Here is a 12579-nt window from a genome sequence, read left to right on the forward strand (position 1 = left end):
AGCATTGCCCAGTGACACATCGAAGCCAACCCAAGGACCTCTAAGAATATCTTCAGGGCCCCGCAAGGAAGGTGGGACTGAGCCTTGGGGAGTGGTCACCTTTTGAGGTATCTGGCGTCCTCCCCTTGCATGGCGGCGGCGGCGGCGGCGGCGTGGGGAGGATGGGGGGTATCTGAGAAAGACGGCGGAGCTATTTCCGGGGACGGTGGCCAAAGGATCCCCACACCCAAAGGCGATGACAGTCGCGAGGCCTGCAAGGCGGGGCAGCGGTGGCGGCGCTGCGGTTACCACGGTGAGGCCGTCGGCTCCTCCCACAGCTCCTAGGCCCCAAAACACTGGAGGGACCCAGACCCGCCCAGAGCTGCCTCCGCCAGAGCTTGCCCCCCCCCTCAAAGCGCATGCGCCCGCTCCGCCGCGCCCGTATGCGCAGGCTCAGTATGAGGCGCGGGCCCCTGGGACTAATCTGACGCACCCAGGAGCAGAACGGGAAGGTTTCTGCGGCAGATTTCTGCGTGTGTGGTTGAGGAAAGACTCCCTGATCACCGCCCCCTTGAGGATGGAAATTGGAAGAGTCATCTCAGTCCGCCTACTCGAAATTTCAGGTCTTAGCTTCAAAGAAGGGAAAGGTAACCCATTAACCTCTTAATTAGTAAATGCAATAGCGCAGCTCAGCCACCGGCTGATAACCTGGGAAGTGAGGTTTGCGTTAAGAGGCATTGTGGAAAAGGAACTGCGCTGATTGTTCTGAGAAGTTATAATTTGTGGAGATAAGCTGACCTTCATATACCACCTTTGATTCAGTACAAATCTGTGACTTCCACTTTGGTATTCTGAATCTAGAATGCACCACCNCTCCTGAAATCCGAACTTCTACTCAACTCATCCAAAGGTACTTTCAGAATTGTTTCCTCTGAGGCAGGCACCTGTTGCCAATGCAGACCATAGGGAAGCAGGGTTATTTTTGAACCTTATCAAGTAAATGTCCTCTGCTTTCAGTTCTAAGCCCACAGGCTCAGCCATCACATCTATGCAAATGACTTACGTTCATTTATTCAGTAAATAGCAATTAAGGGTCAGCTTTGTGCCAAACACCAAATCAGGCTCTAGGGTTACAAAGATGACACCTCCACTCCCTTTCCTCACCTGTGATCTTGTCACTTTCTCTCTTCTAATTCTATATTTTCAGTGCCCTTGGGCCATGTTTACACAGTTGTTTCATTGCTTTTTTCAAATGCAGTTAGTTGGTACAGTACAGTGCATAGAATATAAATATTAAATATAAAGACACAGTCCATATCTGCCAAGAAATATTATTTTTATCTGTCTACACATTCACACCAGCTACACTATTTCTGCCAGTGTTGTAGTCATTTTCTTAGTTTTCCAGAAAAGAATATTCGGAGCGAACTGACATTTTCCTCTGGGTCATGTGCTCTTGTTTAACTATTGCAAAATTGTATCCCTTCTTCCTTCAAGATACTCCTGAAATCCAGCTTTTCTTCTCCGTTCTCACTACTGTTCATCTACCCGCTTCATACACGGAACTGCAATTCTTTCCTAACAGGACTTCCTATTTTCTGTTTTTTTTTTCCTGAATACTCATTCTGAAAAATGATATGAAATTTTGCAAATCATCATTTATGGCTAGATTACCTTAAAACCCTCACAATACCTAAAATTGCCAGATCACAATAGCCATTAAAATGCATAAATGTAACAAGCATTCTTGCAAAGTAGGCTTCTTGAGATCAAAGATTATTTTGCTGTACTAACCTCTGCATCCTTAGAACAGCACCTGGCCCATAGCTGGCACTAAATAAGTATTTAGAGCTGGAAAAAAATGCATAGATGAGCTTGGAAAAACAACAAGAATCTTAACAAAATGGCCAGAGGACAAAAGGAAGATAGAGCTGAAAATTAGAGCAATAAGGAGATAAACTGAAAGTGGGCTGAACTAGGGAAGCTATCAGTCTGTAACAGGAAAAGTACAAGATGGGCCTGGGCATTTTATGCTTGAAAGTAGAGAAATACTCAGACTACTGGAATTGTGTCCAAAGACATGGGTCAATTTTGAGATAATTTACATCAAAGGGAATAATTACTGTGGTTGATTTAACACATTAATAAGAATCCAGGAGTCTATGATGTTATGCAATGATAGATAGAAATACAGAAAAACAAAACCTCATTAGCACGTAAGGCAACAACCACCTCAAATCCTTACTCTGAAAATTGGTAATTAAAGGGAAGAATTAAGCATTTGATTCAGGTCTTCCCTAATCCAGGAAAAGAAACTATAATTTACCTCCCCTTGGCAGGGGAAATCTCTTCTTTACATAAAATTCTTGCTAGTAATAGAGAACAATAATCATAGGTACTATTTTGTAAGCCCAAATAAATGACAGATTTACCTACACCTCACTGATTTATTACAAAATGATTTGAAATGTGGCAAAGTTTCACTCCACAGTTTACCTGATAATTCCAAAGGGGAAAAAACTGTTACTTTATAATGGAGAGATCATAAACAAGCAGATAACACCATTAGGCAGTACCTCATGGTATATGCAATAGAAAGCACAAAAGATCATCTATTAAGTGTTCTTGCCAAAAATCAACCTGAATCTAACCAAGCTGTCAGGTCTCACATCCATTACTAAATAAATCCTGAAAAACAGAGAGTATACCTAATTGGATATTAGGATATATGATAAGGAAATAATAATTGCAAGCATAGGAGTATAACCCCAGGGAAACAAAAAAGAAAATGAGACTTATGTATATATGTAAATTTGAACTATGACACAAGTGAACTTTCAGATCATTATGGAAAAATATACTGTCAATAAATAAATTTGAAACAGTTTGATATATATATATATGTAATACATTAAATTGGATCTCTACCTCATACCACATGCAAAAACTGATTTCACATTAAGGGCGCTGGGGTGGCTCAGTCGGTTCTTTAAGCATCTGACTTCGGCTCAGGTCATGATCTCACAGCTCATGAGTTTGGACCCCACATCGGGCTCTCTGCTGTCTTCACAGAGCCTGCTTTGGATTCTCTGCCTCTCTCTCTGCCTCTCCTCTAGTTGCATGCACTCTCTCTCAAAAATAAACATTAAAAAACTAATTCCACACTCATTAAACACTTAAATGTAAAAATCAAAACTTTAAAAACATTCAGAAACAAATATAAATTATTTTTTGACCTTCAGTTAAAGACATATTTTAAAACAAAGATACAGAAAGCACTAAAATTTATAAATTCACCGCATTAAAATGAATAACTTCTGATTATTAACAAGACACCACAGAGAAAGTGAAAAGATAAACCAAAAACTGATATACCTAATTTGCATCCCATAAAAACTAACACAGGATTAAATTAAGACTATTTGAAGATCCCTTATGAATAAAAAAGGAAAAGACAGATGACCCAATGGGTAAATAAGGAAATAAATAGCAAGAAAGAAATGATAAAAAGCATGAAAAGCACTCAACCTCAATGGAAGCTAGGAAGATGCCAATTAAGACCAGAATCAAAAATTAAGAAGTCTGAATGAATACACCAAGTGCTGGTGAAAATGTGAAGCCCTGGAAATTGTACCACTTGAGAATAAAATGTTTTGCATTGTTTTGTAAAGTTAAATAGGCATATGCCCTAAATCTCTGCAATTCTACTCCTAGTTACATAGCTCAGAAAAGTCTGGCGTATGTGCACAATAAGACTCATTCCAGACTTATCAGAGCAGTATTGTGAATAATAGAAAAAGAAAAACTGAAGAAGAGCTCCAAAGTAATTTTGCAGGAGAATGAATACATCTGAATTATTTGTACTATACAATATTAAGCAGCAGAGAAAGTTTATAGACTAAAACTACACAAACCACATGGATGAGTATTGGAAACATTTTACTGAATGAAAAGAGCAAACTGCAGACGATTACATACAGTGTGATAACTTTTTAAAATTTTTCAGTATAACTTTTATACAATAAAATGCATTCTTTTTGGTGTGCAGCTCTATGAATTTTGTTAAGTGCATAAGTCATGTAACAACTACACAATCAAAATATAGCACAATTCTATCATTCTTTCAAATTCCTTTGTGTTCCTTAGGAATCATCTAATCCTCCAACCCCAGGCTCTGGTAAATACTGATCTGTTTTCTGTTCCTACAACTTTTCCTTTTCCAGAATGTCATATACATAAAATCATACATTTTAAGCCTTAATACTCTCACTCAGATAATACATTTAAAAGTCATCCATGTTGTGTTTCAACAAATTATTCCTGTTTGATTGTTAGGTAATAGTTTACATATGAATGTATTGCACTTTTTTTTAAATTTTTTTTAACATGTGTTCATTTTTAATAGGAAAAAAAAAGACAGAGCACGAGCAGGGGAGGACAGAGGGAGAGAGGGAGACACAGAATCTGAAGCAGGCTTCAGGCTCTCAGCTGCCAGCACAGAGCCTGACCTGGGGCTCAAATCCATGAACTGTGAGATCATGACCTGAGCTGAAATCGGACACTTAACCAACTGAGCCACCCAGGTGCCCCTGAATGTACTGCACTTTATTCATTTACCACATGTGAGTTTTTTCTAACTCTTGGTAACTGTGAATAAAAACACTATAAACATTTACATACAGGTTTTTATGTGAACTAAAGTTTTTGTTTCTTTTGTACAAACACCGAAGAATAAAACTGCTCAGTTTAGGGGTGCCTGGGTGGCTCAGTCGGTTGAGCATCCAACTTTGGCTCAGGTCATGATCTCACAGTACGTAGGTTTGAGCCCCGCATCAGACTCTGTGCTGATAGCTCAGAGCCTGGAGCCTGCTTCAGATTCTGTGTCCCTCTCTCTTTCTGCCCCGACCCTGTTCATGCTCTGTCTCTGTCTCAAAAATAAATAAAACATTAAAAAATTTTTAAAAAAAAGACTGTGTCAGTTTATTGCAAATACATGAATAACTCTACGAAACTGCCAAACTGTGTTCCAAAGTGGCTAGTCCATTTTGCATTTCCACCAATGATGTAGGAGTTCAAACTGACCCACATTCTTACCAGCACTTAGTATTGTCAAGGTTTTTTGTTTGTTTGTTTACTATAATCATCCCGGTAGGTGTGTAGTTATTTGATTTAAATTGTATTTCCATGGTGATTAATGGTATGAGCATCTTTCCATGTTCTTATTTACCATTTGTGTACCATTTTTGAAGCCTCTGTTAAAATACTTTGTTCATTTTTTATGTTTTACTAGATTGATCAAACTGATCAGAGAGATGGCAAGAGACAGAGATGTAGAGAAAGTACTGATTTATGAAATGAAAAGACATAATTGAGATTTTACAGGTATATAAAAAATGATGATAAGGAAATAGTATACATAACATACTGATAAATTCAACAACTTCAAATGGGCAAATGTTTTGAAAGACACTTATTATGGACAAGAAGAAATAGAAAATGGTAACACTATATTGTTAATTTTTTTTTTTTTAATCTGAGCATAGTTAACACACAATGTTATATCAGTTTCAGGTGTACAACAATGATTCACCATTTCTGTAAGTTATGTTATGCTCACCACAAGTGTGGCATGTCACCATATAATGCTGGTACAATATGATTCTATTTATTTGAATCTTTTTTTTTCTTAGCTAAAGTTTTATCTATTTTGCTTATCTTTTCAAAAATCAACTCAGTTTTGTTGATTTTTTTTGTATTGTTTTTTCTAGTCTTTATTTCTGTTCTTTGTTAGTTTTTCCTTCTGTTCTATTTCTACTTACTTGAGGTATAAAGTTAGGTTGTTTATTTGAGATCTTTCTTTTTTCTTAAAGTAGGTGTTTATGACTATAAATTTCATTCTTAGTACTGCTTGCTGTATCACATACATTTTGGTATATTCTGTTTCCGTTTTCATTTGTTTCAAGACATTTTTTGATTTCCCTTTTGATTTCTTATTTGACCCATTGGTTGTTCAGGACTGTGTTAATTTCCACATATTTGTGAATTTTCTAGCTTTCCTTCTGCTACTGATTTTTAATTTCATTACACTGTGAAGATACTAGATATGATTTCAGTCATCTTAACATTATTAAGACTTGTTTTTTGGGGCGCCTGGGTGGCTTAGTCGGTTAAGCGTCAGACTTTCGCTTAGGTCATGATCTCGCGGTTCGTGGGTTCGAGCCCCGCATCGGGCTCTGTGCTGACTGCCAGCTCAGAGCCTGGAGCCTGTTTCAGTCTGTGACTCCCTCTCTCTCTGACCCTCCCCTGCTCACGCTGTCTCTCTCTCTCCTAGAAATAAAAGAAAACATTAAAAAAAAAAAAAAATTTAAAAAAGACTTGTTTTTTGACCTAACATGTAATCTATCCTGGAGAATGATCCATGTGCACTTGAGAAGAGTTTGTTCTCTGCTATTGTCAAATGGAGTGTTCTCTATATATCTGTTAGGCCCATTTGGTCTATAGTGTTGTCCAACTCTACTGTTTTCCTATTGATTTTGTCTGCATTTTCTATCCAAAAAGTGGGGTACTGATATTTCCTACTATTATTGTATTGCTATGTCTCCTTGCAGTTCTGTCAGTATTTGCTTTCTATATTTAGATGCTGTCATATTGGGTGCATATATATTTATAATTATACATTTTCCTGGTTGTCAGCAGGGCTTTATTCCTTTATGGAGGCTCTAGAGGAGAATCAGTTTCCTTGTCTTTTTCAGCTTTTAGAGGCCACCCACACTCTTTTACTCAATGCCTCTGTTCTCCATTTTCAAAGCCAGCAACAGTAACCAAGTCCTTCTCATACTACCATTTTGCCAGTCCTCCCTCTGTCATTACATCTTTCTAAGACCCCTTCCAGGAAAAGTTTTCCTAAAGAATTTTAAGGATTGTGTGGGCCCATCTGGATAACATTAGTCATATCTGTCAAGTCCCTTTTTGCATGTAAGGTAATATATTTACAGGTTCCAGGGATTAGGATGTGTGTTTGTGGGGGAGAAGGAGAGCGTTATTTTGCCTACCAGAACACTCACTATAATGGTTAATTTAAAACGTCAGACAATACCAAATGTTGACAAGAATATGGAGCAGTTAGAGTTCTACATTGCTTGTGAGAATGCAAAATGGCACAACCATTTTGGAAAACAATTTAGCAGCCTCTTCAACAGCTAAGCATACATTTACCACATGATCCAGTAATTCCACTTCTAGATACTTACCCAAGAGAAATGAAAATATATGTCTACAAAAATGGGTGTCTGTGAATGTTCACGGCTGCTTGCATAATAATACAAAACTGAAAACAACCCAAATGTCAATTGATACAAATGGTGGCATATTCACACAATGGACATTACTCAGCATTAAAAAGAACCAAACTGCTGATATACACAGCAACATGAATAACTCTAAAAACATTATGGGGGCACCTGGATGGCTCAGTTGGATAAGTATCCGACTTCAGCTCAGGTTATGATCTCATAGTTCATGGATTTGAGCCCCATGTCAGGCTCTGTGCTGACAGCTCAGAGCCTGGGACCTTCTTCAGACCCATTTTCTCTTTCTCTCTCTCTCTCTCTCTGTGCCCCTTCCCCAACTCATGCTTTGTCTCTCTCTGTCTCTCAAAATGATGAATAAACATTAAAAAAATTTTTTTAACATTATGATAAAATATATGATTTGGTTCCGACAAAGGAGCAAAAGGCAAACTGAGCACAAAGCACAAGCTAACACCCTGCAACCACCCCATCCCCAGGTGAGATATGTGTGACATTTCTCAAAGGAAAGGGAAAAATAAATGGTTAACTGATAGAGATCACAGTCATGCAGGGCAAGAGTCTCTATCAGTTTGCAACTGTCTTAATGATTAACAAGAAAAATGCAATCTCCAGAAACCTATAGATTCAATTTCCTGGGACCCTAAAGTCACCCTTGCCTCCATATGAAAGAGAATGTTATATATAAATAATTAGTCACTTCTCACAACCCCAGTGCAGCTCTTTCTGCCCTTGGGCCCTGTCCCCTTGCTATAATTAAAAAACACCTTTTTACACTGAAAACATCTCAAGAATTCTTTCTGGGCTTTTGGCTCCCAAATCCCACTTCAAATCACATCAATTCCGTAAATAAGAAATTCTTGAATACAAAAAAAAAAGCTATTATGACAGAAGGTAGTAGTTGCTTGTGCTAGGCATAGGGGACAGACAGACTGGATCTGGATGGGGAGCGTTTGGGTTATTTGTACATTTGTCAAAATCCATCAAACTGTATACTTAAAATGCCTTCCTTTTACTGTATATCAATTACTCCTCAATTTGGTTGTTTTAAAGGGTATAACAAAGAAATCAAATTCATTTTTGCATATAACATAATTAAATTGCATAATTCCAAAGATAAAGAGAAGATTTCAGATGTCATCACTTCACTGTTTTTAGATACTTTTATAGATACTAATTTAATGTTTCCCTCTTATTCCAACCCAGTGGATTATAAATTCTTTGAATGAAGAAACCAATCCCATTCACCACATGGAGCTTGTGGTGATGGTTAAGAGCCTGAATTCCAAGTCAGAACTGGGTTAGAATTATCTGTTCCACCATTTATTTACTCTTTGACCTTGGGCAAGCTAATCACTATCAGCTTCAATTCTCTCATCTATAAAATAAGAATGATAATAATTTACATATCTTAGAGTTATTATAATGTTAAATGAAATGGCATACATAAATTTGTAACAGGGTGATATGACAATGTTAGTGATTGTTATTAGGTAAACGAAGCGTTTGAAAACCATACATTAATCATGTGACTCTGAACAAATCACTTAAGCTGTGTTTTCTTCATTTAGAAAAATTGGGATAAATGCCAAAAATGTAAAAGATTGGGGTGAGTAGGAGTGCCTGGGTGGCCCAGTGGGTTGAGCATCTGACTCTTGATTTAGGCTCAGGTCATAATACCAGGGCCATAGGATCCAGTTTAAGATTCTCTCTCTCTTTCTCTCTCTCCCTCTGCTCCTTGCCCCCATTCATGCTCCCTCTAAAAAAAATTGAGGTGAGTAGAAAATGAGTTAATCTTGTAGACTGTACAATTATGTGAAAATCACTATTTCAGCTCTATCCTTAAATTTATCAACTGCATTTTTAATACTGTACTAGCTGCAGTGAGGAGTTTAAAAGTATCAAGCAAAGTGATTGCTACTTCTTGGGTCTTATAATTTAACCTAGAGGAGAAGGAATATAAAGATACATAAAGCTTTCTATGACAGAACCATTTAAATGCAAATAACCCCGTAATAAATCAACATTCCAAGGATGGTTCCTGGAGGGCTTTGAAACTATTAACAATCAGGCTGCCTGGCTTTGGAAGGCCTTCTTGTTACTATCACAATTTGCCCTGACAAGCAAAACTTGCTCTGGGAAGCTTTTTCTAAACTCCAGACTTAGTAAAGTGCCTTCTTTGTTCTCCTACTGCATTTACCGTGTATTATGGGCATAAGTTGTTTATGCTTCTATCTCTTCCAATAAGAGTGCTTAGAAAGGTATAAAATCATGGATTTCAAATTGCATTTCTAATCATAGTGCTTGTCACATAGTCACCACTAATAAATGGGAACTGCTGCTGTATCAGATATAATTTCAGCCTTCAAGGAGCTCATAGTCACCAGGTATGTAAACAAATAACTGTTGAACATACTCATGCTTGTCATAATGGCAGCATGAAACAAGTAGAATGTTGACATAAAGGAGGGAATAACCCACTCATCATGGTGGATAGAGTTTAGGGTGGGGCTCCCAAAGGATAAACAAAAAGTTTCTTAGCAGAGAGCTTAACAGGGATATTCTAAAAGAAGGTGATAGTACATATAAAGACACAAAAGCTTGAAACATCAAGGTGTGTTTTACTAACTGCAAGTAGTTTGAGATGTTCAGAGAATAAAGTTTGAGTGAGAGCAGTAAAAATAACTATGAAAAAGCCAGCAGGGACAAGATCATGGAAAGTCTGGTATAAGAGAATATGATATTTGGATATTTTCCGCAGGCATGGGGAGCCACAAAACTTTTTTTCAAAACATTCTCATTTATTTTTGAGAGACAGCAAGACAGAACACAAGTGGGAGAGGGGCAGAGAGAGAGGGAGACACAGAATCTGAGCAGTTAGCACAGAGCTGAGCACAGGGGTCTCAGGGCTCGAACTCACAAACTGCGAGATCGTGATCTGAGATGAAGTCAGAGGCTTAACCAGCTGAGCTACCCAGGCTCCCCAAAGCTGTTTTATTATAGGAAAGTCATGTTGGAATTTATTACTTTTGGCAATACTAATTGTTCTGTATTTTTACCGCACAACAACATAGGACAGAGGTGAAAATATTACATTTTTATTCTCCAAATATGATGATTTTAAATTTCCTGACCTGGTTCAGGAGTCCACAGAAAATCCTTTCTTACCTTGTGACTGCCTTTGGGATATCATCAAATGGCCATTGTGGTCCAAAGAGTCCACATCCACTGGCTATTAAAGCAGCCATCTTCTCACTTTTCGAGTTAATTTGAGCTCACAATGCACATCTTAAAGGAAAGGAGATTTCAGTTAAAAAGGACTCTTTAAAATACATCCTCTTTTTAATAGTGGTAACCTCCGTTTTCAACTAGTATGACATCAGACAACAACTATGACATCATTGGGTTGCTCCAAGGGTCAGGACAAGGAGGTAGGTGACCCATTAGGACAATAAATAATGATACTCTGTGCTTTTCTCCTTCCTAGGTTCTCTTACAGCCTGGACCATACTTTGAGAAAATAGTTATGAGGTATGTCAACCTGGTGATTCTTAAAGACATGCAGTCAAATGAATACTGGGCACAGTATTAGTGGAAGATGTGCACATTTAGTCATACATGTATTCACACACAAAACCCCTGTTTTTGTGAATTTGTATGTGTGAGTATATACATACACGTTCAATTGGAAGTTTCCTGCAAGAGAGCATAGCTATTGTTATGCTTTTGGAGAAATGCACATGGCATGGTGAGGAAGAGGATATGACTATATTCAGCCAGGTTAGCTGTATTTATTAATTTAACCAAAATTTGTGAGCAGGCATTGCTTTAGACTTAAGTATGCAAAACTATGAATAGACATAGTTCCTGACTTGAAGAATTGTATATAAATCCTGTAGGGATACACACAGGTTGAATAAATGAAATTCAAAGTAATACATTCTACAGTAGAGCTATAATGTATCTCTGTAAAAATCAGGATGACGATGGAATCATTAATCGGGCATTTAATGCCTATTCCGCGAAGGGCATTTAAGAATTGAGGCTATAGTGGCGCCTGGGTGGCTCAGTAGGTTAAGCGTCTGACTTTGGCTCAGGTCATGATTTCACGGTTAGTGGGTTCAAGCCCCACGTCCAGCTCTGTGCTGACGGCTAGTTCAGAGCCTAGAGCCTGCTTCAGATTCTGTATCTCCCTCTTTCTCTGACCCTCCGCTACTCATGCTGTCTCTGGCACTCTCTCTCTCTCTCTCTCTCTCTCAGAAATAAATAAAAACATTTCAAAAAAAGAATTGAGGCTATAAAGTGAATGAAATACAGACCTTACCCTAAAGAAGGAGTTCAAAGTCTATGAACAGGCATTCAGAGAACAAGTAACTGGTATCTCAGCCATATTTCCCACACACCTACATCCTAAGTCAAGTTTTAATTGGTTTTGTTTTGTTTTGTTTTTCTGGATCCTGTTATTTCAAACTCTCTTGCTTATTAATTTTGTTCTTATAAGATGACACACCATCTCTTTTCAACTTATTACTTCAATTCATAATCTCTCGTAATGAAAAAAGTTCCATGTGAGTTGGAGATATTAAGTGAATCCCATCTCTCATTCTGTACACATTTGTTTAGTGCATATTATGTGTTCCAGGCGCAAATTAGAGCTAAAGAAGTAGTCCAAACAGGCTAAATGCAGGCAATAGCTATATTAGCAACCAGATGTTTCCTCTGAAGTCTTAGTAGCAGAAAACTTTTAGAGCTGGAAAGCATAGGACAACTACTACCACATACCTCTGCTGACATGAGTTGAAAGCTATTTGGTCATCAAGGAGTGCTCTCTCTTCCTCACCTCTGTAAGAAAGGTATTGCCATAACATAAATGTGACATACCCTCCAGGTCATTAAGAACAGAACCAGAACTGCCAGTTCATTCCAAATCAGTTCCTAGCAACAACCAGTTAGCAATAATAACTTTGAAGTTGGGTGAGAAATGAATTTGTGTTTCTAGGGTTGAAATATACTATGTCCCAATGGGTGACATAATCCCATAAGTAGGGGGCTGGCATTAAGTCACATGCTACTTGACTTTAAAACTTTTAACTTTGAGTTTTCTTTTCTTTCTTTTACTTTCCCTTCTCTTCCAACCCTCCTCTTTCATTTTTCCTCCCTTCTTTCCCTCCTTCCTTTTTCATGTGTAGACAGCACCTGTGTCATAAAATTACTGCACATTGGAAACAGAATTGTATCTGATTTTGACCATTTCCTACCAAATCTGTCTCTCTTCAATGTAGTCTTTGCTATA

General features: G+C 38.0%; 1 protein-coding gene across 3 annotated transcripts in view; it reads right to left on the reverse strand.

Annotated features, from left to right (window-relative positions):
• KIFAP3 (kinesin associated protein 3) overlaps nt 1-12096 on the reverse strand; it is a 160376-nt gene extending 148280 nt beyond the window's left edge. Inside the window, exons 1-2 of one of the 3 annotated variants that reach the window (XR_013338972.1) lie at nt 12069-12096; nt 10455-10574 (exon numbers count right to left, since the gene is read on the reverse strand). Coding sequence is in view for 2 of the 3 variants with exons in the window: in XM_077779883.1 (XP_077636009.1) it covers nt 10455-10534 (80 nt within the window). In the remaining variant the exon portion in view is untranslated. Of the gene's footprint in view, nt 1-99; nt 375-10454; nt 10575-12068 lie in introns of those variants that run through there. The other 2 variants (XM_077779883.1, XM_077779884.1) reach the window with 2 other exon arrangements.
• Nucleotides 12097-12579: the final 483 nt, after the last annotated feature.

The sequence above is a fragment of the Crocuta crocuta genome, unplaced genomic scaffold (genome assembly GCF_008692635.1).
Source record: "Crocuta crocuta isolate KB4526 unplaced genomic scaffold, BGI_CrCroc_1.0 scaffold322, whole genome shotgun sequence".
Classification (NCBI taxonomy): Eukaryota; Metazoa; Chordata; class Mammalia; order Carnivora; family Hyaenidae; genus Crocuta; species Crocuta crocuta.